Consider the following 27,885-nt stretch of genomic DNA (forward strand, 5'->3'; position numbering starts at 1 on the left):
CTAATGGAAGCTCTCACTCAAAGATCTTAAAGAAAATCACAGCAAAGGATCTGTTCCCACAGGTTACATGGGACTAATCTATCATGGTCTCCGACCAAGCCTGAGAGTCCAGGACCCCATTGTTCTACAGTGTTTCTCCCATGGGCCTTCATCAGTGCAGTGTCTCCTCCTTCCTGATTCTTCTCAGCTTGGTCAAGCAGCCCCTGGGTACCACAGGTGATATGCTGTTGTCTAAGGAGGGATTATCCCTATATCCTTTATTTTTCGATTTGGGAGTTACAGATTTCTTTCTTTTTGGTTGAGGCATGAAATTTTTAATTGTAGAACTAAAAAATGGTTGTCATGGACTGGGAATGTTGCTCAGTGGTAGAGTACTTGCCTGGTATGAATGAGGCTCTGGGTTTGATCCCCAACAAAACACACACACACACACACACACACACACACACAAAGTGGTGTCAGGTCTCTAAAAAAGGATGAGCACTTTGTGTTTCTACTTTGTGTACAATGTTTTGTTTGGTTACGTCTTTCAACTCTCTGTCTCCAGCATTTCAAAAACTATTTTAAATTTTAAGCTATGATCCCCTGTTGGTTTTTTAATTCCTATATCCATTTCTCTCCATCTTTGCTATCCAGCATAATGCCTGACATGAGCCCTTCCCAGTGTTTGGCATAAATACAGATGAACAAACCAAAAGAATAGAAAGACTACCAATCAACCCTTGCATATGTGGTCGATTTTTGAAAAGAGTTCCAAGACCATTCAATGGAGAAATGATAATCTTTTGAACAAATCATGATGGGAAAATCAAACATCCACAAGAAATGAAGCTGGATTTTTATATTGTGCACAAAAATGAACTCAGAACAGATCAAAGATATAAATGTAGAAGCTAAACTCTGAAACTCTTAGGGGAAAAACTTCAAGACAGTGAATAAGGCAATGACTTCTAGGATACAGCACTAAACATATAGGCAACAAAAGAAACAAACTGAGCTACATCAAAATTAACAACATATGTGCATCAAAGTGCACAATTAAGTTGAGTGAATATGCAACCAACAGAATGGAAAAGATATCTGCAAATTACAGATCTGATAAGCAGTTAATATCCAATTATATAAAGAAGTTCTACAATTCTAAGAACTCCTACAATAGGAAAAAGGTGGAAGCAACGCAAGTGTTCATGATAGATGAGTGAATAAATGTGGTTTTCACATACAGTGGAATATTAGCCTTTAAAAGGAAGGAAATTTCAATACATGTTGCAACATGGATGAACCTTGAAGATACTAAGCCACTCCCCAAAAGACAAGTAGTGTACATGATTCCACTTAAAGAGGTACTTGAAACAGAGACAAAGTGAATAGAGGTGGCAAGGAGCTGGGGGTAAACAAGAATGGGGAGTTGTTGAGTGGATACAGATATTCAACTTTGTAAGATGTTGTGGTTTAAATATAAGGTGTCCCCAAAAGACTATGTTTTAGAGGCTTATTCCCCAAGTACGACAATGTTACTCTACAGAAGTGATTGTATTAGGAGGGCCCTAACTTTATCAGTGGATTAATTCACTGAATAGACCGTTATAGTCTATAATTTGATGTTATTATTAGGAGGTCATAGAAATAGGAGGTGGGGCCTAGTTGAAAGGAGAGGGTCACAGGGCGTAACCCGCAGAACTCTTTTGTCCTGGCCCCCTCCTCTCTGGCTCCTTCTGGATCTCTGCTTCCTGGCTGCCATGAGGTGGGCAGCTTTCCTCCACCTCAGCCTCCTGCCGTGATGTTCTGCTTCACCTTAGGTCCACAGTGATGCAACCAGATAACCATGGATGGAAGCCTTCTCGTTGATTTCTTGGGCATTTTGTCACAGTGACAGAAAGCTAACACATCAGACACAGCATTTTGGAGGTTGGCTGTACAACAGTGTGAACGGACTTAACACTACTGAACTGTATATTTTAAAATGGTTAAGAAGGTAAAGTTTATGTTACTTGTATTTTACCACAATAAGAAGTACACACTTTTAAAAATTAAAGAAATATAACTGTTAAAAAATCTTTGCTAGCTGTCCTTGGACAGAGAACTAATATCTGGAATACATAAAGAACTAAAAAAAAATTAGAGCCTCCAAAATAAAAGAGTCAGTCAAAAAATGGGCAACCAGAATGAATAGACACTTCTCAGAAGAAATACAAATGATCAATAAATATGGGAAAAAAAAGTTCAATATTACTGACCACTAGAAAAATGCAAATTAAAACAACACAGAGATTCCATCTTACTCCAGAGAGTATAAATCCATAACAAATGCTAGCAAGGCTGCTGGGGGAAAAAGGAACCCTTCTAGATTGTCGATAGTAATGTAAACTAGTACAACCACGATGGAGATCAGTATGGAGATTCTTCAAAAAACTAAAAATAGAAATTCCATTTGATCCAGGTATTTCCCTGCTAAGTATCTTCCCCAAAGAGTTAAAGTTATATTACAGCTTATATGCCCATCAACAAGTGACTGGATAAAGAAATGTGACATCTGCTATAGAGAAGAATAGATTCATCATGAAGAGGATAGATTGGAGGCATTTTAGGTAAATGGATGTGCCTTGAGACCATAATGTAAAGGGAAATAAATCAGATACGAGCTTAAATATCACATGGTTTCTCTTATGGGAGAGACCCAAAATATAAATAAAGAGCAAAATAAAAGATAACAGAAAGAAGGGAGATCTTTTCAAATGGGAAAGGAAACAAGAGATGAATGGAGGGGGAAGCAAAGGGGTTTAAAATAGTGAATTAAAAAAAATGGAAATAAAGGTTTTGCAATGGGAAGGGGGAAAGAATGGCTGGGAGCAGAGGGGATGAGAGAGGAAGGAGACAAAAAAAATGAATTAAGATGTGGTTTTTATATAGAGAGATAGATATCAAAACTTCCCACGATAAATGCAATCATCATGGACTGCAAATATGTGCTATTAATGAAGAAATATAACTATTGAGTAGCTATTTAATATTTTGAAACTATAAATTTTGCTAGGTGGCTGAGTTCCTGAGCACTATCTACTCTTTGTATTTTTAAAAGTTCTTTTACTGGAGTCTTGCATACATACTGAAATATACATAAATTGAGTCATACGGTTCCTGAGATTTGCCTGCAAAGCTCAGACTCAGAACAGGATGGCAGAGGGATGTAGGCAGGATTCAGATAAACAAGATTGGTTAAGACTTGATATTTGTTGCAGCTAGAGAGGTGCACTGGGTTCTGTTATACTTTTCCACGTACTTCTGCTTATGTTTGGAAGTTTTTGTAATAAAAATTAAAAAATGTGTAAGTATTCATTGAGAAATTTTTGGTTATCTTTTGGGGGTGAAATGCCGAAAAAGGCTTATTTTAAAAATTTAGACCACATGTTTAAAGTGTCAAAAAGTTAAAATTGCAAAAGCCTTGGAAAGTTCCTCAGCGTATCCCCTTTTATTGAGGAGGAACAGGTGCCAGGACTTGCTTGTACTCAGGCTTAGGTGAGAGTGTAGAATATACCCAAGAATATGTAAGTCTCTGATTTGCCTGCACTAACTCCCCTCATTTTTATAATATGCAGTGTTCTTTTGTAGGAGCCCAGGGAACTCTTGCATTTATAATTAAAGGCACAGGATCATCCTCTCATACATTTGGGAACAGCAGTATTGCACTGCAACATCGATCAGCTGCAAAGGAGGAACCTTGGTGTAATTTAAGAATAGATAAACCTAAAAGCACCTTATTTAAGACCATCTATTTTTTGGTTGTATGGCTCCTGTGGATTCCGATTATTGATCCATACTGCTAATGTTATCATTTGACCCCCTATTACTAATGATTTCTCAGTAGTTAAATAGTTGTAGCTTCCTGGAAATGCCTGTCATGAGCAGTATTAGACGTGCTTCCTTCTTAGCACTGTTAGGCCTCTGGAGACTCTGACGTTTCATACTTGGTGATCTGGACTGGCATTAGTTCACCTTTACCCCAGGGATAGGCTGTGGTTGAAGACTCATTCATTCCCTAGCAGCAGCCTCCTTTATTAATGTATAAGCTGAAGGCAGGACTTAAGGCTAAGCATCTACTCTAACTATATTTATATTCTATAAACATGAAAGACTGATTTTTGAACAACTTGTTATCATCAGGGCAGGTTAGTGTCAAACAGTGATTCGGGCAGGAGAGGAATGCAGAGCTCAGGATGTGTTCTAGATACTGCAGCCCATACAACCCTGGGGCTTTTAGTGTGTACAACTTGAGAAGTGTACCATTTGGTGGTACAATTTTCTGAATTACTTTATGGATGTTTTAAATGAGTGTTACCACAACTAAACTACTCTATGGTAGAAGGCTGAGGTATTGAGTACAACCTACCTGTACTACGACTGTTCTGACAAATTCTTTTGATAAGTCTTAAATTTTGGGTAGTCTTAACATGGAAACCACATGGTATTAGAATGGATCTTACCCAACAGGGAAACCACAGTGAATTCTTCCAGGTCCTTGGGAAAGGGTAACAGTAGGTGTATTTTTGTAATACTTTTGCTGTAGTCCAGTGATCAGGCTGAAGTCCATGCTACTCCGATTATTTTGTTGTTGTCCGTTTATGTTGAGCACTATAATAGTCATGTCTGCCTTGCTAATTCCAGTATTTGTACGTATTTGATCTTAAGCATTTTGTTTTGAAAGGAGTGTGTACTTATCCCCAATCACTTGGGCCTTTTCAATACTGCAGCTACATTTATGAGGGTGGCTTACAGACACTAAGGGGCAGAGAAAAGAAGCACAGTCTAATTATCTAGTTTTACTGACTGAACAGCTGAAACAAATCCTGTCACAGAGTTGATGACCCTATTCGGAGCAAAGCTTGGAGAAAAGATTGGAATGCAGAGATTTTTAGTGCCTTTTAAAGAAAACATAAAGGAGCCAGGCACTCTATTTTACTGATGGTGTTGCATAATAATTTTTCCTGTAAATGCAGCAGCTTTGTCTCCATGGCAACAAAACACCTTTTATACCCTGAGCTCTACCTACAGTCAACTGAGCAAGAGCCCCAATAGAGGCAGCCCCAGTGGGGCACCAGACATCACCTTCTGACACATTGCTATCTTTCCTAATTTCTCCTGCCTGTCTTGCATCAAAAGGCAAGGTCCCATTCTGGGAGCTTTCTACTTGCCCAGCACCACATAAGCACATTATCCTGGCACAGTGGACAGAATAACCGCACAAGTCTCAGGAAAGAGCCAGAGTCCTGCTTGCTGGAGAAGGGTGGAGTTATCCATTCAACAAAATGATCACCAACAGCCCAGAAAAACTGCAACACTCCTCAGTTTCCAGCTTCAGATGACAATGTAACCTATTTTTAGTGGCAAACACAAATCCCTTAAGAATTGAGGCTGCTACAGAAATGATTTTCTTAACCCATTTTCGTTCAGTTTCTAAAAAATTCTACTTTTGGCTTATAGTGTCCATAGTCCTTGGAGATGAAAAAGAGATGGAAACTTGAAGGAAAACCTGTTTATGTCTTTTGGGCTTTTTAGAATAGGATCCAGAATATTTCTTCTGAGTATAGTAACAAAATATCTCTTCTCCTTTCTCTAGCAACCTTAAATTTAACAATTTATCCAACCACTAAAATATCTCAACCTTTTATGTAACTGTTTTAAGAGATACATCCCAAGATTTTTAGAGTTGATTTAACAATGCCACAAATGCCAAATATTACATTAGATCTTATGCAGTCCAAAAGTCATTTCAGTTTTATAACAACTAAAAATAGCACCAAAATGTTGATGAGGAAGCAGTTTCTTTATTGCCTAGATATACTAGTAAAGCATTAAAAGAAAAATTGTTCTTATATTTAATGCACTTCTCTTTACACCCCCTTACATGTTTATTGTTATCCTTTTTCTTTTATCATTTTAGGGGTTTTTTTGCTTAAGTTCTTTTATTGGTATATTTTAGGTATACAATACGTTTACATTTATCATTGTGTGCTTGTACCTGTACATGATGTATCTTGGTTCTTATTTTTTTCCCCATTCCCTGTGTGCCCTTCACCCCTCCAGCCTTCCCTGTATCATTTTAGTTTTATAAACTGAAGATCAAAGAATTTAACACCAAAGCAAACAGTATATTTTGATTGAATTTAGCTGCTTAGCCTTTCCCTTACAATATAACTTGTATAATTTAAAAGCTTTTTTTTCAGTTGTTTGAGACAGGGTCTCACTAGGTACATAGCTCAGGCTGGCCTTGACCTCAGGATGTAGCCCAGGCTGGCCTTAAACTCATAGTTAGCCTCCTGCCTCAGCCTCTAGAGTGCTGGGATCACAGGCATGTGTCACCATGCTGGACTCATAATTTAAATCCTTTTAAGTTTAGACATGTAAGAACTGTTTTAATACCTAACTCACTGCTCCAGTTTTAGATAACTATCATATTCTGAATCAGTAATTGAGTCCCACAAAGTACCTATGGTATTCTTGCTGAAAAAGAAAAACAAAACAATCAAAAATAAGCAAATTTTGTCTTTTAATTATTATTCTATTACTATTATTCTATATTATTCTAATTATTATTCTAATTATCATTCTACTACTATTCTATTACTATTATTCTATTTTCAATTTAAAAGTACATTTAAAATACATCTATTCTGGCTCTTCTCTTTGATCGTATATCCTACTATTTCTGTGAGATCAGCTCTACAAACTCCTAGCAATCACTAAAGTAGTAGACTATACCATGTTTTTAAAAATTGCCATCTTATGTTAGAGCTTCAAGAAGATGGTCCGACTATTTCAGAAGCCATGACTAGTTCCTCTGGGTATGGTACTTACATGCTGAATCTGTGCAATGAAAGTTAAGGTTCCTAACTGCCATCTGCATGGACTCTACATGGGCAGCTAAGCCTCTCCTGCAGCAGTTACTGAGAGCTGTAGTGGCCCAGTGAGGCGTGATGCTTACAATGCCACAGGGTTTAGGAAGATTTGTTGCTCAATGTCGAAATCTTGTTAAGTACGTTCAAATTAAGGTCAAATCTTAGAGCAATATCAATCAAATGAAAGAAAAAAAATACCTGCTTTCAGCCCTTTTCAATAATTCCTCATTAGAATGCTAATATTACAGCCACAAATTGGACCTGAATGTCATTTGAAAATTCTCCCTATTCAGGATCCTTTGTTTTGGGGAAAAGAAGCTGAAAAACAGGAATGGGCACTCTGAATACAAAGTGGTTTATTTTTAAAGCTTTATGCTGGCTGTTCAAAGGGGAAGGATTAAGGATAAGCTTTGCAAATTAGCTCCCTTATCCAAGAAGAGACAAAAATTATATGTTGCAACCTAATTTCTTGTACACAACATTACTAAAAATTCAAATGATATATACAACCTATGAGACCCAAGGGTTTTCACTGATGTCTTTCTTCCTGTCTAAAGGCCTTGATACTATCAAGGGAATATTTACTTTTTTCAAAGGTTATAAGGCCCTATCATTCAACAGCTGGTGTGAAATGTCAAGTTTGAGGAGCTGGGCTAATTATGATGCCAATTAAGAAATAATCTAGATTACTATGAGAGATTGTACAAAATGAACCATGGTTGAATTATTGCCTGAATGACTTGAAAGAAATCCAAACCTGTGGTGGTGCTAGTCAGATAATTTTTACTGATTAGATAACTGACACTTGACTACACTCATTTTCTTCTTACTTAAGAGACTTCCTTTCAACATCATGAAAATAATACCCAAGTAAAGAATTAAGAAAAAAAACTTCACTATTCCAAAGATTAATTTTGATTACTGAGAAAAATATGTTGAGCCCCAAACATGGGACAACTGCCAAGAAGTGGTACAAAGAAGGAGGAGGAAGAAGAAAGCCAAAGTGAACTTGGCCATTTGGCCTCAACACATGAAGCCAACTTGGTGCCAAGGGGAAGGCTAACCATCTAAATTCAATCAAAAGCCAATCACAACTTCATGTGTAATCACTCCCTCTCTCTCTTTTCTAGTATTATAGCCATTTTGTTTAGCTCTTTGTTATTTCCTACCAGTTTCACTGCACAATGACTTTCTTTTATTTGATTAACCTTCTGAATTGTATACTTGTGTTGTGTCACTCAACTGTTCAACATTATTCATGGCATGCCCATGCCCACAGCAGGAAATCTTGGCATGCAATACTGTCTGCAGCCCTCCTTTGAGAGCAATGGATTGTGAAGATTAGAGTACATTTCTAGTATTGCCAGTTAATAGACATGCTTCCTTGGGTGAATGATATAATTTTTCTGACCCAAAATTTCCTCATGAATAAAGGAGAAACTAACTGGATAATCTGAGATAGCAGCAAAGACTGAAAGCTGAATAAAGGTACAGTGTTTGTATTAGTATTTAAACACATTTTGTTCCTATTCATTTGCTCCAAGTCTGATCTCTAAATATACTTTATAGGTATCTACCCTTTCTGTGTATGATTTTGGCCACTTGCAATGCTGTACTTCCAACTCTGCCTTTCTGCTACCTGGAACAAGAAAATATGCACAATTGCCCACTTCCTCCTCTGAACCTCCAAAGCAAACAATAGTAGCTTTTATTTGTTTGTTTGTTTTTTGGTACTGGGGAATGAACTCAGGACCTTGTGCTTTCGAGGCAGGCAGTGGTACCACTGAGCTAAATCCCTCCGCCAGTAGCTCTTATTTATGTTTTGCCCATGAACATATTTTTAGGTGCTCCACATTGTTCTCTTAACAGATCTCTGTATTTGCTTTCATTTTATGGATGGGAAGATTAGGGTACCAGAAGTGAGATGGAGCTACAAGGTGCTTTTCCTAGGGATACAGAGCAAGGGAATTCCAAGGCTGGTGACTGCAGGCTAATAATTACAGGGAGAGAATGAAACTTTCATGATAAGACAGAAAAAAGAGATAAGAAGGCTGGTTCCACTAATCTCTCTGCTGTTCAAGAAAACTGTGGCTTTTGCTGGTGTGTTTTGAGTCTAGACTCTATGTCATTCTGCAGTATCTAGAAGCTATAAATGCGGCCATATATTGTTGATCTAACTCAGTGCTGATATACAAAGAATAAAATTAAATGAGGATACCACCCTTGGGACTGCACTGGCCACACATCACTCTGGAGCCCCACTGCAACCACAGAGCCTTGGGATGGCCAGAGCCCCAGGGGTTTTGAAAGTGTGCTTCTGGTTTCAATCAATGGTCAAAGAGTTGAGATTTAGTGCTTCTTACTACCCATTCACTAAAATCCATTCTCTGTTTCTTCCTAAGCACACAGCAAGAGCACACACTTTCCAACTTCCTTGGGACTGGATCATGTGGCTGAAGCCAATGTCATGGGCAGAGGTGTGCTTTTGTCAGCCTGGCCCACCACACCTTTCACTCATGCTGCCTCTGCTTTGTCTTCTATGGACTGATTGCTAATAACAATGATCCAAGACAATAATATTTCATAAGACATGAAAATTACATGAAACTCAAGTTTGAGAACTATAAATCAAATTTCATTGGAATGCAGCCACATGTATTTTTTTTATGTACCATCCATAAGTGCTTTAGTAATGCTAGGGCAGAGCTGAAGAGTTATGACAGGCATATGGCCCTCAAAGCCTAAAATATTTATACTGTGATCCTCTACAGATAAACCTTGCCAACCCCTGGTCTAGGGATTCCAAAAGAAGATCACATGGTTGAAGTAACCAGACCCTCTACCACCCAAGGACCCCATGAGGAACAAATCTCTGTCTCACTAAGGGTTCAGCATCTTCACTACCAGTCTCAAAAGGTCTTGGAGTTTAGTGCTGTCCCCTAACATAAAATAAAAACAACAATCTTTACTGGCCAACTGGAGTGTTCTGATGGAATGGGGCAGATAAGCTGCTCTCAATTTTTTTTCTTTCCTCAGTGCACTACATGATAACACCCACTAGGCAGGTTTAGATGATCTAAACTCGCATTATGATAACTGAGCTTCTTTTAGAAGCCTTGAATGTTAAAAAAACAAACACACTAAGAGCAGCTACAAGTTCAAAAAGTGATGTGCTTTTCTTACTATGTATTGTGGCCATTAGTAAGACACTATGGTAAGCCTTTCTAATTCCTGTCATAAGTTAATTCTTAAGGCAGTTGTATGGGTTAAATAGCTGATTGTATGAATGAAAAGATGGAGACTCCCTAAGAATAAAATAATTTGCCAAAGAGCTGAAGTCAAGAGCTTAAGATATACCTGAATTCAAATTTGGTGTTTTTTTCATCACAGGTAGGGCATGTCACATGTTGTAATTCATAAATTGGAAGACACTGCCACCTCATTACCTTCTGGCCACCATGCCAGGATTCAAGTCCAGCATACCATATTTCTGACAGTCAAGTCTCACCTACCTTCAAATATATCTGGTATTTATCAAATATTTACTTTTTGCCAGACAGAGTTCAAAATGTTTTCTATATTTGGTATCTAACCTCTATTCCTTATCTATAAAAGTCTTAATTATATCAATTTCATAGCATTAATGTTAAATTAAATGAGTGCTAGGTATTTAGGAAATTTTTAATAGGTCCCATGAACAAACACAAAGCTTTATGCTGTCTTTATGTTAATGCTATCTTAAGTGTTCATGCTTTGGCTTTTGTATAAAAAGAGGGTGAGACTCAATACCCTTAAGATCCTTTATAGCCCAAATCCCTGTGAGACACAAGTGCTAAACAATAATAAAAAGAAAGTGTTGAAAAACAATAAGGCAGTTGCTGCAGGTGTCTTAGGAAGTTCTCCCATGAGAGGGGAATCACATGAGCACAATATTTATTTGAAATCTAAGTCTGGAGTATGTATAAAGGATGATCAAAATATATGGTGAGTGGGCCGGGGATTTAGCCCAGTGGTTCCATCGCCTGCCTCACAAGCGCAAGGACCTGAGTTCGATCCCTGGTACCAAAAAAAAAAAAAAAAAAAAAAAAAATATATATATATATATATATATATATATATATATATGGTGAGTGTCTAAATTTTAAAAAATTATTACAATAAAAGACAGGTTGCCATTAATCCCCCTCTAAATACTCACCACTACATCAAACACACTTATCCCATCATTCTTGCCACTATCTGAAGCAATCTGTAAGTCCTCTTTCGTGTCTTTATGAGGTGTGATCAAAAGAACAGTGAGCACTGTTGCCAAGTGCCAGCCAGTGGAAAAGCAGGCTCATAAAAGCATTACATGAAAGCACTGTGCAACTTCTGGCTCTTCCCCAAAGTCAAAGTGGCCATGAAAGCTAAACATTTTGAATGAATTCAGGACATCAAGGCAGCCATAACAGCACAACTCATGAAAGAATTTCCAGAATGGCTAAAGACAGTGGCAAGAATGACAGGACAAGTGCATTAAAAATGCAGGGAGTGTTTTGAGGGGAATTAATTGGCAATGTGTCCTTTACTGTAGTAATTTAAAAAATGTAAATATTCATTATATTTTTCAATCACCCATTGTATTTTGATATTAAGAAGTGTATTATGGTGTCTGTTTTAAAGACACCAAAGAACTTTTAACAAAAGACTAATGTTCTTTAATGAAATTCAGTAATTTGGATTTAGTTTGAAATCAACTTTATAAAATGCATTAAGTGACCAGATTGAAAAGGACAAATAATACGTTATGGAATGTAGTAAAAGAAAAAAGACAGCAGGCAAGTAGATGGGAGATTATTAGAGTAGAGAAAGGAGCTGGTGTGGTGGTACACACCTGTAATTCCAGCACACTGGGAGGCTGTGGCAATAGTATTGCAAATTTAAGCTGAGCCTGGGCAACTTAGAGATTTAGTGAGACCCTGTACCAAAATCAAAAAGCAAATTTACAGACCAGGGATGTAGCTCATGCAAAGGCTCTGGGTTCAATCCTCAGGACTAGAGGAAGAAAAAAAGGAGGAGAAGGAGAAGCAGAAAGATAAGGGGGAAGGAAAAAGAGGAGGAGGAGGGGAGAGGAAGAGGAGAAGGAGGAGGAGGAGAAAAGGAACAGAGGAAAAGAATCAAGGCAGGAGGAAAGGGGAGTGGCAGGAATGGGAGCTGGAAATGATCAAAGTGTTACACCCATGCATGAATGTGCTAAAGTAAAGCCCATTAGTCTGTACAACTAACATGCACTAACAGAACATATTAAATAAAAAAAGCTAGGACACCTATTACTAAGAACATCCTAATTTATGGTAATACTCACACACTTTACTTTCCCCCTAATATGTGTTTCTTTCCTCTTCCCTAGCTAAGGCTGCACTATACCCAATACCTTCTTTTTATTCCCATCAGCTTTGTTATAAAATAAGTAACACATCCTTATAACACCCAACATGCCTCTTCCGACTGCTAGGATTACACAGAAGGTGGAACATTCTCAAAACTTTTTTTGGTACACCTTGCTGTAACATGCCCTAATTTTGTATTATATCAACCAGATCCTATATCCCCTTACTGAATGGCCCACTCATTGAGTTGCCTAAGCTACTGTGACTAAGCTACTTCTCAAGTGTCTGGTTCCCATAGACACTGGGATAGCTATCACACTGTCAGGCATTCATTTCTTTATGTGCATGTAGGGGAAGGCCCAGCCGAATGCCTCCCTGACAATGCTCAGGAACACACCTAAATCTGTGCTCAAAAAAAAGAAGTCTTTCCACTGAGCTGCCTTTGGACTTCTGGGAAACAAAAGTGATGTAAGACATTCTGATCAGCTTGGTTATTATTACTGTTTGGAAGAATCCTGCTGGAGCCACTCAGTTTTACAAGGCTTGACTATCAGATTTGAGAGCACATTAGTGAGGAAACATCAAGTGTTATTGCATGCTTCTGGCTATGACTCAATATCCTGAGCAATGCACCTTCAAAAATCACCCAGGCAGGAAGGGGTACCTCTGGGAATTAAGAAAACAGGTCAATTTAGTTTCAAGCACAGAGCAAGTGCTCAACAAATGTTTAGGAAGAAATTAAACAAGTGTCTGAGGAGCTCCTGACCCTAAATCATGAACTATTGACCATACATCTGGCACCTCCAACCCTGGCCAGCTTGCCCACGTATCCCACCCCACTTTCTACCTTCATCCTCGCCTAGTTCAAGCAGGTATTTAATAGGCACCTCAAACTTGTCCAACATGAAACTTTCTAAATTAGTTTTTTTCCATCTCAGTAAATACAAACTATTCTCCAAGTTGCTTGAAATAAAAACCTAGGAATTGTCTTTCATTTCTTTGTATTATTTATTGCTCACTACCCCAATTTAAATCATTTCTAATAATTTCTAATAAATCCTTTTCTCTACCTGCAAAATACTTCTGAATCCAATCTGTTCTCTCCAACTCTACTGTTAGTGATTCAAATCACTACTAAAACTTCCAACCTGGGTCTCCACTTTTCTCCCCTTGTGTTGCTTCTCCACAGCTAACACCATTTGCAAAATGTAAACCAAACTATCTCACACCCTCCTTCAAAATCCCCCCATGATTTCTTGTAGCATGCACAGTGAGATTATCCCTCTGGACTACAGCTGAGGGGCCCTTTGGAACCTGCCCCCTGACTACATCTAGCTCTGGAAATGCCATCTTCGTCACAAGCTTGGTTACGTGGGACTCTTAGTCCCTCAACCAGCAAACGCTTTCCTGCCACTGCATTTGCCATTTCCTCTGCTTACAATGCTTTCTCTTGATCACCACGTGGGGACTGTAGTTCATTCTGACTTCAGGCCCACATCATACTCAGGAAGATCTTCCTCAAAATGTGGGCTTTCTGAAATTCTTTCTCAGCTCCTGTCAACTTATCACTGAAGGATAAATGTATAATGGGGTAATTCAGATTTCCCATACTTTAAAGAACATATAAATTTGGCTTTTGGAAAATATATGAGGTAGAACTTTTTATCAATGCCCTACTATGAGAAAACTATGAAATACTAATGATTAAAACTTTTAAAAAATGAACTTGCTGTACTTATAGGACTCACCATTCTTTCTTCCTTTCCTTTCTCTCTTTCTCTCTCTGCCTTTTTCCTTTCCTTCCTCTTTCTTTTTTCCTTCCTTCCTTTCTTCTCTCTCTCCTTCCTTCCTTCTTTTCTTTCTTTCTTTCTTTCTTTCTTTCTTTCTTTCTCTCTTCTCTCTCTCTCTCTCTCTCTCTCTCTCTCTCTCTCTCTCTCTCTCTCTCTTTCTCTCTTTCTCTCTTTCTTTCTTTCTGGTTATGCCAGGGTCTTGCTTTATAGTTCAGGCTGCCCACAAACTCACTGTGTAGCCCAGACAATTCTCCTACCTCAGCCTCCTGAGTGCTGGGATTACAGGAGTGTGCCACCATGCCAGGAAAGACATTATTTAAAAAAGTATTCCACATATAGATTGTTGAGACTGAATGAAAAGCTGAAAGAAGCCGTGGATTTCTAGCTTGGGCTTGAGTCACATATGCAAACCAATAACTTATGGCCAAAGATTGACATGAGGTCAGTAGATAAGGGGATGTCCACCATATATTATTATTCTTTACCTACAATACAAGGTAGACATTATAACAACTCCAACATGGAGTTGTCCTATTGCCAGTCAGAAACACAACATTACATACCATTTATGTAAATTTAGCCTCATAATAAGGAACAAAGACATTCACAACAGGTGTTTTGAAAACAAAATGTCAACATTGCTAATCATTTAACACAATAGCCAGTAAAGTATTTGCTCCATTAAATATGAATAAAAAGACATGGCAAAAAAAATACTGCACTTCACAAACTATCTTTCTATGTTACCTATATATTTAAAATAGCATCCAATTAGTTTTATTCATTGGGATTTGAAATAAGAATGAACTTAATTCCATAAAAATCTATCTCATTTTAAAGAGCTAACTTTGTTCATTTTCATATTTTTTGCCTCACCTTATATATTTGACTTTACCAACAAGTTATTTTCCTTTTTATATTTTAAATTTATAACAATTTAAATTCCATTCATTTGGAAAGATAAAGTTGAGGCATATGCACTCCAAAGGAATTAAAAACCAATGCGTGTTGCACTCACCCTTCCATATCTGTTGGCATAGGACCCTGTAAGCAAGGAATGGAAAACGATGATCGTCTCGTCCAAGTCCCAGATGAAAACTCTCTGCAAAGGAAGAATCAAATCAATGTGTTTTTCCCTTGGCTGAAAAATACATTATTCATTTAACTTCAGCATTAAACAGTAGTCTTGAAATGTAAGACAAAAACCTTGAGTTTATTCTTTCTTTAAACTCAGATTCTACAGTAGAATCTCTGTTTCAGTTTTGGAGAAATAAAAAATGAACTCTAATCTGTTTATAATTTCAGAGATTCAGAGGGCGAATTGAAATCAATTTATCTTTTTTTAAATCTTTGATCTCTGCTCATTAAGAAGTGGGCAAAGATGTATTACTCTTATCAAGTTAAATCTTAAAACTTTGCACATAAAAATGAAGCTTTACATAATCCTTCCCCTTCAGTTAGCTATGGGGCAGCTACTGACAGGATAGGATATGTAGTCAACCTTCCGTATCCATAGGCTTTGCATCCAGGAATGCAAAACACTCAGAAGAAGTTGTATTTGTACTGAATGGGTAGAAACTGCTTTATTTTCCAAACAATGCAAGATAATGACTATTTCTGCAGCATTTACACAGTATTAGGTATTAGTATTAGAACTAATTAGTATTAGAACTAATTTAGGGATGATTCACTCAGGAGGACACACATAGGTTATATACAAGTATTGTACTAGGCCATTTTATATAAAGACTTTGAGCATCTTGGATTTCAGTATCTGCACAGGGGTCCTGGGAATAGTTCTCTGTGGATACCAGGGGATGGTTGTATATTTTTCTTGCTGGGTTTTTTCAGTCTCCAGGTTATACATATTTAACAAGCATTCCACTAAGCAGATACATCACTTATACTCTTGGACACATGGGGTATTTTTAATTTGATTTGGAGGAATACATTTCAAAAAAGTATTTGAGACACCACAAAAAGCCTCCCAAGCTGGTCTCCCTTCTTTTCATTCCCACTCACACCAGTACATGTTCATGCACAGAGATGCTGCTGGAAAAATTTCATCTTCCCAGTCAAAATAACCATGTTTTCCACCATCAGATTTCACTTTGGCAAAAAGCACAAACTTAATTGCAGTGGGTTCAAGGCTATGAAATCTACCACCCTTTCAGTTCTTACTTAATCCTGCCTGCTTTTGAACTCCACCAAAACATGTCTCATAAGGTGATTACCATTTCAGTTTAGAACATTCCAGGTTTTCCTGTCTTCAATTTCAAAGTGGATTTTATTAAGTGTTTTTAGGATGGCATTTCCTTAATTGAAATGGTCATGATACTGAGCAGTATGACAGAATTTTGTTTAAATAGAATTAGATAATTTTATTTTCTTAGATGAAAATAAATAGATGCTTTACCATCTAATTAATATGGAAGAAAATACCGAACTAAATAATTGCATAGGTCTATGGATGTAGCTTAGTGGTAGAGCACTTGCCTAGTGAGGTACTGGTTCAAACTCTAGCCTCAACCAAAAAAACCAATTATAACCTGTAGTTAATACGGAAGAGGGAAAAACTGCTTTACTTATTGTTAATATGAAGAAGAAAGCAACAACAAAAGCATTCGGATTCTTGATTATGGCTGTTTACATAGCAATTCTACAGAAGCACCAATTAGCTGTAGGATGCCTTGTTATTTACTTGGGTGTTGGCAATGACATACCTCAAGATCAGAATCTGGGGGAGGTGAAGGATTATTGTTTCTTCTTCCCCGTCCACGTGATTTCCCATCTGAGCCTCGGCGCAATCGATCAGAATCTGAATCTTTAATAGGTGTTGAAGGACTGTGGATTGTGCTGTACTCTGTAAGAATATAGGAAGGACTTTCATCTTTTAGCTCTATCACCATGGTGCTAAGATCAAGCTTGTTTTAATTCAGAGGGAAGTTTGAAGAGCGAAGTACCTCCTACATTTTCCTTTACTTTCATTAGTAAATAATTTTTGAAGTATCTGATTCCAAGATCTGTTTGGAGAAAAAGTGTGATCAAGAAGAAGTAAAATTTAATTGGAGGTGAGAGCCAACAGACGGTGCTGCTCGATTTTACCCTTTGAGATTCTCTGTAATCAGAGAGTGCTCCCCACCCTATCCCCATTCACTTCTCTCTTTCATTCCACAAATGGCACCTGGCCATACTGAGAGATTTATGCATTTGCTTCAGCTGTGGCTCTCCCAGCTACAAAAAGGAGTCTGGTTCATGGAAAGAAATGAAAAGGGGAACCAGCTCTGTGGCAGGGAGAACTTAGTCATCGGGCAAATTTGTCTTTGAAAAAATTAAAATCCCTATTTTCTTCCTCATTTTATGTAAGAACAAAGGAGTGACAAGATAAGCACAGCAGATGTGTACACAATGCCCATGCTTCCTATGGCACCCATCAATGGGTCTTCCTAGGTCTTATTTTCTTTGAACCAAATATCCAAAACCAACCAGGCAGCACATTAAAATTACTCATCTGGCCAACTCAGGAAAACCACTGAAATGATTACACAGAAACCACAAAATAAAGAACAGCTCCCAAATGGCTGGAAGGATGAGCTGAGTGGTGGTTTCGGGTTATGGGAGACTTTTATCCCTTGTTTAAAATGAATAAAAACACATCCACTCTTACCTCTTAGGTACAGTTGTTTTTTAGCCTATCTAGTATGTACATTGTATAATTTTTGCCTTTCCCAAATTCCAGAAGTCCAGTGTGCTATCTTTCCCTCCAATACTCTTTGACAACTTTCTTCATTAGGTAAGAGTGGAAATCTCTGAATCTAATTTGAAAAATGGCTATGCACACTGTGATGTTGTTGACACTGTTTTTCACCAAACAAAACAGTATGAAGAACAATTTTTAATATACTATAAGCCACAGCTGTGTTCCCAAGGCCATCCATGTGTCAAACTGTATTGTCTCAGCATTACTGAAATCTTTATTAATATACTATCAGCCATAACTCTACTACCAAGGTCACCAATGTGCCAAACTGTATGGTTTCAATATTACTTCCAAGCTTAAAAGTACTTCTCCAAAGCTGTATGAGTCACAGAAGATAGGAATAGACTTAGGCAGAGTAAATTCCATTTCTAAATCACATAAAGCAGCTCTATACCTCCACTTAATCTTAACACCTAAATAAATCTCCACCATTAGTATATAAGATTTTTGCATATCCTCTTTCATCACAAACAAGATGGAATTATTCCTCATATTAACTGGTCATATGTCATACTCATAAACCATGATGATGACATATAAGCTTATTAATTATGGTCAGAAAATCAAAACAACTCCACTCAATGGATCAGTTTATTTAGTTATTTGGGATGCACTTTTGAGCTAACTTATCTCACAGAACTGTTAATATACAATACTGGCTGGTTATAGTTAATCATTCTTTAAATCTACATTACTATTCTTTTATTCCAGAGGCAGATGGCTAAGATATCCTCTCCTTAAGATGCTCCCAACCAAGCATCTCCCTTCTATATTTAAAAAAATTAAGGACTAATAAACAAATATAATTTAAGTAGTTTAGTGTAGCCAAAGTTATTTTTAGAAGAAAAAGTCTTAGTATTGTATTTAAAAGAATATTCTACAATATACATCTCCATGAAGAAGCTGGGCAGCTGCCCTCAAGCCTCTTTAATGGCCTCAAAATGAAGCATTCATTTTGTAACTGGCAAAATAGGCATCTGATTTAATGTGCATTTTAACTACTTCTCTATGAAAATCTATCTTGAATTGTGATCTCTCCAACTTTTGGATATTCCTATTTGAGAAGAGCTAAAAGACATCAAACAATGTATTTTATCCCATTATACCTTTTGCCTTGACTTCTAGATAGTTTAATTTTATTTTCAAAGTAGTTTATCTTACCTAGCTTTTCTTAGCTTAGATTTCCTCTTGCTGATTGCCTATTCCTTTAGTTTTTGGTGTTTATCTTTCCTTTAAAAACAAATTAACTTTTAAAAACATTCATCACATTTATCTCATTTTTTTTTTGAAATAGAGAAGATATAGTAATTACTTCTGCTTCTCTCAAAAGAAAACAAATTCACTGAGCAAAGTATACAGGGAAAGTTTTAAATCATGCTATCTAATTTTTCTTGGTGGAGGAAAAAATCCTAAAAGATGGATAATCTGAAACTTTTAAACATTAAAGTGTATGCACTCATACCTTACAGGCCTCCCTTACTTAAGGAAGAGAAAATTTTAAATGGTGCAAGCTAGTTTTATAAAACCCTTCCTTTTTGTTCTGTGAGGTGGAATTAAATGCTTCTAACTCTTTTAACCAGCTTTTCTGACTAACTTCTCCTTCCTCCTACTAGTACAAAATAACTTAAATAATTTAATCTTCTAATCCACCAACAGCTCATGTTTCCTTAAAGCCCTCCACAAATTATTCAACTTTACCCTCACCAAGATAATGGATGTGAAAATGCATTTTCAAGAGCATTCATTTCAATTCAGAAACACTGAATGTTATGTTCACACTATTCTAGTCATTGCACTAGGATCCTGAAATACAAGGATGTACCAAAGAGATATAGTTCCTGCCTTCTTGGGGTTTAAAATTCAGAGAAAGGCATTGACCATTGGAGAAAAATAAAAAATTACAAAGTGATATGGAAAAGGTTATGGTACGGGGAATGTAGAATGCTAGAAGACAAGAGGAAGTCTACATAACTCAGATTCCCAGTTTTATAGAAGCTTCTTGAAAGTGGAGGACAAAATCATAAGTAAAGAAGGAATAAAAGTATAGATATTTTCTAGGCAGGGGCAGGAGCATGAGCATGAGAATGTACAGAGAGAAAACACATGTCATGTTTAAGAACTGAAAAAACAAACTCAATCTGACCTGAGTCTACAGAAGAAAAGAGCAACAAAGCTGGAATAAGAAGCAAAGAATTCAACAAGGAAGTGGGGGTAGCACCAGTGTAGCAGAGGACAGGAGACAAGTCTGAGAAAGGGAGACCAGCAGGAAGATAATTCAGCAATCCAGATGGTGGCCTAGACACTAGGGTAAGATAAGGACAGTGACAGATCTGAAGTGTCATTAGGAAGTGAAATTAATAACTGGATAATTGGATAAAGAAGAAAGAAGTCAAAGAAGATGCCTATGTGAGTGATTTGGAATAGGGTAGATTGTGATACTAATGGGATTTAGGGAGAAGAGGGGATTAAATGGAAGAACAGAGGGGCTGGGGATCTGGCTCAGTGGTTCTGCCACCTGGTGCACAAATGCAAGGTCCCGAGTTTGATCCCTGGTACAAAAAAAAAAAAAAAAAAAGGAAGAATAGAAATGAGTCTTCAGGTTCTTTGGGCACATTAAATTTGAAGGGGTTGCAGGCATCCAGTAGGCTGCTAGACTGCTCTGGAGTTCAGGAAAGAAATGTGGACTGGGCTTGGATTCTGAAATTGGCCCTATATGTAATTAAAAAAATGAGTATAGTTGAAGGAATGCAGTATATGTAGGAGGGATGGACAGAGGAAGATAGTTGGATTGTAGAGACAACAACCAAGGTCAGTATATTACAGAGGAAGGATACGTCAAGAAAGACAAAATTATAAATTACTTCAGAGTAGCCAAGATATGTAAAATGAAGGCTGAACTCAAGAGTATGTTAGATTTTCAGCTGGAGATCCTTGGTATATATGGCAATAGTTTAGATTATAGACAGTAGAAAAGACAACAGGGATAAATTTCCTAAAATGTTACTGATAATCCTATAATGGCCAGATTCACTATTTTTTAGTCCTCCATCTTATCTGATCTCTCAGTGGCTGTGCTGCCCACTCTATCCTTTATACCATCTATATATCAGAACATCTTGACCTTCCTTTTTTCGGCTTCATACTATCCCTTCTCAGTCATTAAGCCGATGTTTAAATGTTAGTGTTTTCTGGGCAATACTCAAAAGAGATGATCTAGGACAAGATAGGATGAATACATCAGCATGCTAATCAGTTCAATACTTCCTGTGTCAAAAAGTGTTCTAAAATTAAAAACAAGTCAGTTAGAGTAAGCAGTGTACTTAGCAACAAAGTTGATTATTATATTCTGTAGCAAATTCCTTCTGTTAGGTTGGTTTAGTAATAAAAAAATGGACAGGCAGGCAGTGGATGAACTATATTTTGAGTCTTAGGCACTAGGGCTTCTCCCTAGTCCTCTTATTTTATTGTAGCTCTCAGTGGCTTGTCATATCTGTAAGAAGGACATCATGATAACCTTCAGATTGACAAGTCTAAAGCTTTACCTCCTCATCTGTTGACCCGAGTATTCTGCTGTTTGCAAAGTCACTGTCCTTGAGCATTTCATAGGCACAATAATTAAACTTGTGGCAGAATGAGTTCTCCTTCATTATTAACAGTTGACTAATGGTACTGGTATCTCTCCAGTTTTCAAATACAGAAACTCTTTACTGGCTCCATCAAAACAGGGCTAAGTTACATGGTTTTTACTCCTCAATACTTCTGGTATAGCTTCAAACTTTTATCATCTCTGGCCTCAGTACTTACAATAGGCTATTTATAGGATTGCTATCATGAGCCTTTCAACTATCTTCTGTGCCACCATCAGAGAGACTAAAAACCCATCAATGGGCTGGGGATTTAGCTCAGTAGTGCCACCACCTGCCTCAAAAGCACAAGGTCCTGAGGTCCTGAATTCGGAGTTCAATCTCCGGTTCAAAAAAAAAAAAAAAAAACCCCCAAAATCAATGCCCAAAACGTACGGTATGGAACAGGAAGGGCAGTCTAGATTTTACAACACTGAATTATGGACTCAGCTGCCTCATTCTGGATGATAACCTCACTACTCAATAATCGTATGACTTCGGTGGTTATTTAACCCTTTGAATGACTCAAGTTTCATCATCTGTAAAACGGGAATAAAAGGGACAAAAAAGGTGACGCTTGTATATGTGTAACAGTGATTAGAAGTGTGCATGACGCTATCATTTTGGGACATTAGTTCACTTAAGGAGAAGAGTCCCGTGGAGTTGCTCTACAACTTGCTCTGTAACTTATTTCTAACTCACTCTCTCATTCTTTGAAAATACTGTGCTGTTTTGTGGACCTTTGCATGCTCTTTCTTTACCTGTTTCAGCTCTTCCTTCTTCCCTGATCTGGCATTGAAATTCCTATTAACCTCTATAGATGCAGCTGAGGTGTTTTTTTTTTTTTTTATGTAGATCTTGTTTGTTCCTTTGAATTTTTTTTCATCTTTATTATAGGGATAGGGGATGTTTGCAAAGCTATTTATATTTGTATTGGACATTGCACAGAATTATTTTGGACAGAATGATTTGGGCAGAATTATTTTCAGCAAATGTTCATTACGTCTACTCTGAGAGAACCTAGAAGTATTTGTTTTTATTTTCTGAGAACATAGTAGCCTCTAGCATGCAACTTCGACATGAAAAATTTGACAATATGAAGAATGAGTGTTTTAGTTTTTACTTTATTAAAGCTAAGAAGGTTATGTAGTTATTTCTAAAAGCTAGTAAACATTTATAAATGGGGAAGAGCTATATTAATTAGATATAATTAAAAGTTCATCAAAAAGTTAATGTTCACTTATTCAATCATAAATTATTAAATTTTGCACAAGATCATTAAAATCTGTAAATACTACAGAAGATTTCCATAAATCCTTCATTAAAAAGAAAAACAGAAACCTGAAACTCATTCCCAAGCTGTTAACCCCAACTGGAGCCTTGGGGAAGTGACTTCCATTGTTTCTCAATTCTTTGTCTCTTTGAGAGCATCATTTGGATTACTCAGCTTTAAAATTTTCTTAGCTATGGGTATACACTCACCAAACTTCCCTAATGGTTAGCTCTTGGTGTCTCTCTCTTAAATAGATTAGTTATCCTCCAAATCCATAGCATACTTCGGGGAAGTTCAACCTTCAACAACCATCCACAACCTTCAACAAACAACGTACCACAACTAGTTCAAATCTTTCTTTATCAAGTTTTATTTCTCATGCTTCCCTCAACATATCTGCTTGCTTATACACAGTGCCAAGTACTTTTCAAAAGGATAATGTCATTAAAACTGGGTCAGTTTTACTGCCAGTTTATGCACATGTCTTCCTTGATTCAAAGAAATCACTACTATCTTACCAGGTATAGAAAAGTGATTTTTAATTTGCATTTGTTGGAGACTCTTCTATATATTTACTTGACAATTATATTTCCATCTGTAAATTGTTCAAATCCCTTGCAAATTTTATTTTCTTTTATTAATTTATATAAATTTTTTCTCTTTTTTGTATTTGCAGATATTCTTCCCAGATATTTCTTTAAATTATGCTTTCCTTCACAGAAGTTTTTTAATTTTTATGGTGTCTTGGTGCACTGAATGAAGGACCAGTTGGCTCCTTCAAGATTTAGGGATATTTATCTTAGGGTAACAGGAGATTTCTGAGCTAACTTTACACCCCTGGGACTAGATGTGCCAGTGGTGGCTGTAAAGGAAATAGGACATGTGGTTCCTGCAGGCTCCCTTCTCTGTGCTTGGAAGGACGGAAACCCTTCTTACTCATTTCTGAGACTAAGGCTACTCCTTCCAAACACAATGAAGTAACTGATCTCCTAGCCAAGAAGAAGCTCTTGCCATATGTATAACAACACTGGATGGGGCACAGTGGAGCAATGATCTCTGCTAGACCCTAAAGCTGCCTGCCAGGACAATACAACTTAGAACATGAAATGCAGCATTTTTTGTGAAGTCTTTAGAGAGGTTATCTGAACTTAGTGAACACAAGACAAGTTAATCAATGATTATATTCTATTTGTAGCTATGTGGCACTCAGATAAAAAGAATGGAGTATATAACTTCCCTAAATGCAGATATTGTCACATTCAAAACTCAAGCCTTAAAATATGTCAGACATTGATACAATTGATCATGAAGCAGATGCCAGATAGCAACTGACACTGAAGTACCTCTGAACTTCGAGATTCTTAAAATCAAATGAAGCATGAATAAAAGTCATTTTAGGAGATGGCATACCAAGCCTAAATTAGGAAAACTGAAAGAAAGAATGCAAAGAGTTTGACTCTAATTCAATAAGGAAGATTATTATGGTTCCCTGAAGGAGGTAGATCCATTAAACTCAATGCTACTGGCCAAGAGAATCAATCAATCTATCTATCTATCTATCTATCTATCTATCTATCTATCTATCTCCATCCATTAGTCTATTTCTAACATCTATTTCTAACTGTCATGTGAAGCTGAGTTTGATTACTTTAAGGTAAGTAAATGGGATTTCATCTTATTCCGGAGACGGGAAAGACAAAAAACAAAACAAAACAAAAACCCACCACACACATAATGGAAATTACCTAGAACTTCTCTCAAATGCAGTGAAATTAATCTATAGGATAGATGGGTTTAGGCTACAGGTATGATTTGGGGCATGGAGACTGTGTTAATCAGCCCTGGGTCACTGCGACAAAATTTGAAATGAGCAATATAATAAGGGAGATTTTAGCTCACAGTTTCAGAGGTTTCAGTCCATAATCATCGCGGTGGCACAATATTTCATCGTGGGAAAGCATGGCATAGAGGATCTGTTCACCTCACAATGGCCCAGAAGCAAAGACAGACGTGATGTGTCTGGGGTCTCAATATTTCCTTCAAGGGTACACACCCAATGACTTAGCTTTCTTTCACTAATCCTTACCTGTCAAGGTCCCATTGCCTTCCAAAAGCACCACAGCCTGGGGAACAAGCCTTCAATACATGAGTCTTTGAAGGACAGTCAAGATTCAAACCATAGCAGGGACCAACTTGACTATCCAATTTAATTTTAATTCATTCTCTCTCTCCTCTCTTCACTATAAATAGGGCTCATAAATTTTTCCTGTAAAGAGTCAGATAGATATGTAAATATCTTCTGCTTTCTGGACCACATGTCTCTGCTAGAACCACTCTACTCTTCCATTAATAGAAGCAGACAGAATAAAGGACAGATTATAGATTCTACCCAGCTGGATACAGGCACCAGACACTTAGGTCTTATGAGTGATTCTGCTTTTCATCTCTAACAAAATGGCCAAGTGCAGGCCCCACACCTAATGAATCTGAGGTAAGATGGGCACTATCTCAGGTCTAGGGCTTTGGGGGTACTCATTTACCAAGTTCTTTGTAGTCAACTAAATCTGGAGGACACAACCACAAGTCACAGGAACAGGAAGCACATTTCTGAGATGTATTTCTGAGAAAAGAAAAACTCAGAGGCCCTATTATTGTCAGGCCACAACATTCACTCTACAGGAAAATAAGGAAGTTTAGTTGAAAAGGCAAAGGGAAAAGGAGCACACAAGCCTTTCACACTGAGCATTTAGGTTTTCTCTGACTTAAAGTGACCTCTCACAACTGAATCTGATCAATGTTTCTAATCCACCTCTAATCCGCTAGTCAATGTTTTCAAAAATTATTCTCCTTTCCTGTAAGGAAGTTAGGGAGAAGTGCTGTTTGGATTCAATCTCTATAGCTAGAGAGCCCCAGAACTGGAAACTGAAATTCCTATTATTCTCAAACTCTAAAGAGATTCCAGTGGTGGCCTAAACTTTGTGTTTGAATTCTCATGTGAGACAATATCATACCCAACAAGAACTCCCAGTAGAGGATGGAATATGTACACACATTCATTCAGCTTCCTTGTATTTTTTTCTAATAAAAAGAGGAACAATGTTGGAATATTTCTTTGGGAAGTCTTTATATAATAAAGACTTTGTTTTGTAAAGATAATCTTGGAAACAAATCGATTTGGAGCAGTTCCACAATAGGTCACTGCAACTTTACACTGAGTTTTCTCTCTCTGCACTGTCCTTTACTTTTAGAATTTGGGAAATGGATGAGAAAGATTTTCTTTTGCTTTTCTGTGCTTTTCAGTTTTGATCTTTAATACTGGGGATTAAGCCCAGGACTTCATACATGATAAGCACACAGTCTACCACTCAGCTACATCTCTTGCTTTTCTTCTACAATGGTTATTAATGTCACCTGTACTCCAAAAATACTTTGCAACCTCTGACATTGCTGAATTCCACTGTCACACCACTGGAATCTATGGTATCAGACTCAAGAGACATTAGTTAATGTTTTAGTCCTAAAGGTTTCTAAATAGCTCTGATACAGTTTCCTGCTCATTTAAAAAATACTCTTAGATCCCTCCATCTGGGATGGGTTCTCTACCTCCCTAACCTCATCCCTATGGTTGCCTCTCCCGGGTGGTTTCTCCCACCTCCAGGCCTTGGGATCCACTGTTTCTTATCCCCAGAACATGGTTCTCCCAGATACCATGGTGGCTCTCTTTCTGCACTTCTGATTCTGCTGTGGTGTCACCTTGCCCGATAACTCTTCCAAAAATGATTCACCTCATTCTAACTCTTTTTGTATCCAGCTTTTTAATGTTTACCATTTCAAGCTCTCTGATAACATTTTATATTTACCTTTCACCTGTATCCTTCATAAAATGTAAGCTCCCTCAGGGCATAGAGACTGTATTTTCTTCACTGATAAATCCTTCATGTCCAGAATTGTGCCTGGAATATTTCAGAGGCTCAGTATACATTTATTGTTTAGAGAACCTAGCAAGGAGAATATTCCTGGCTACACAGCAAAATGTACCTGATCATTGATAATGCCCCACATAAAGGTCAATTTAACTACTTTTATTTTTTTGGTAATGTGTTACAGGTAAATACTTATCAATGTGCTGCCATGCTGTCTGATGATGATTGGATGGGAGAACTCAAAAACACTTGGTTCATTGTTTCATCCTCTTGGTTCAAATGTGTTATGTACATTACCATTTTCATATATAGAATGTAATCATTATGCACTGCAAACACGTATCAATGAAAGTAAAAAACAAAAGAAGATTCAAATTGTATAGAGACCTTAGCCATTAACATAGAAGAAAAGTGAGGCTCTGTCAGATGTGAAAGAGTGAGGAGGAAAGGGCTTCTTCTAGGCTTTGGGATCATTTCTACCACTAGTCTATTCAGGGGTGTATTTCTGCCCCCATGGAACAGATGAAAAAGGTTGAGGTTAATAAAACTTAGGGGCTCCCAGGTAGCAATGGGCTACAATCAGTACACAAACCCAGACCTGCAGACTCTCAAACCTCCACTCCGTCTGCCTTCTCCAGCCTTACACACTCACCAGAGCTGACTGCCTCAAAACCAGCATCGCTTCTCTGAGACAGAAATTGTTCTTGGCAAGGAGAGGCCAGGGAAAGGGCATGTAGCCTCCAGTAGGCACATAGGGATGTGTGGCTGCCATGTTCTGTTGAAGGTATGGGGACAAAGAAGTTCTATTTCTCCGGCTTTGAATACATATTCCTTCCCTATCCTCTGTCCTTCATTCATTGACATCTTGCAATGCCGAGGATAAACTCAAAATCTTTTAATTTTTTCTTAAATACTTTATGTAAGAAATTTCCATCCATGCATTTTTTACGAGCATTGTTTTTTCTGGCATGACCTTCCGAAACTTCAGCTTTTACTAGGTTTGGCTGGATATGTGACTGTCTTCTTTGCTAGTAAAATGCACTTTGAGGACAGAAAAATGACCTTCTTGCTTTCTGAACCCCCATAGAACCCAGCAGAATATTAAAAGAAAAGCTTATTGAATAGTTAATCAAATATTGAAGTGCATCAGGACATTTTCATGTCAGTAGTATGCTTTTTCCCCCTTCAATTAGGAAATTGTGTAATGCAACTTAATAGCACAATTAAAGAATACATCTCAAGAGAAGTGTGCTT

At 37.4% G+C, this 27,885-nt stretch overlaps 1 protein-coding gene across 12 annotated transcripts in view; it reads right to left on the reverse strand.

Annotated features, from left to right (window-relative positions):
• Nucleotides 1-27,885, reverse strand: part of Eya1 (EYA transcriptional coactivator and phosphatase 1) — a 431,890-nt gene that overhangs the window by 58,018 nt on the left and 345,987 nt on the right. For all 12 annotated transcript variants that reach the window (XM_087190467.1, XM_087190466.1, XM_087190465.1 and 9 more), the window contains 2 exons: nt 16,776-16,915; nt 15,071-15,154 (listed from right to left, as the gene is read on the reverse strand). In XM_087190467.1, coding sequence (XP_087046593.1) covers nt 15,071-15,154; nt 16,776-16,915 — 224 coding nt within the window. The remainder of the gene's footprint in view (nt 1-15,070; nt 15,155-16,775; nt 16,916-27,885) is intronic.

Source organism: Heterocephalus glaber, unplaced genomic scaffold (assembly GCF_053883595.1).
Source record: "Heterocephalus glaber isolate CG9 unplaced genomic scaffold, H.glaber_assembly_v1.0 deba00001553, whole genome shotgun sequence".
NCBI lineage: Eukaryota > Metazoa > Chordata > Mammalia > Rodentia > Bathyergidae > Heterocephalus > Heterocephalus glaber.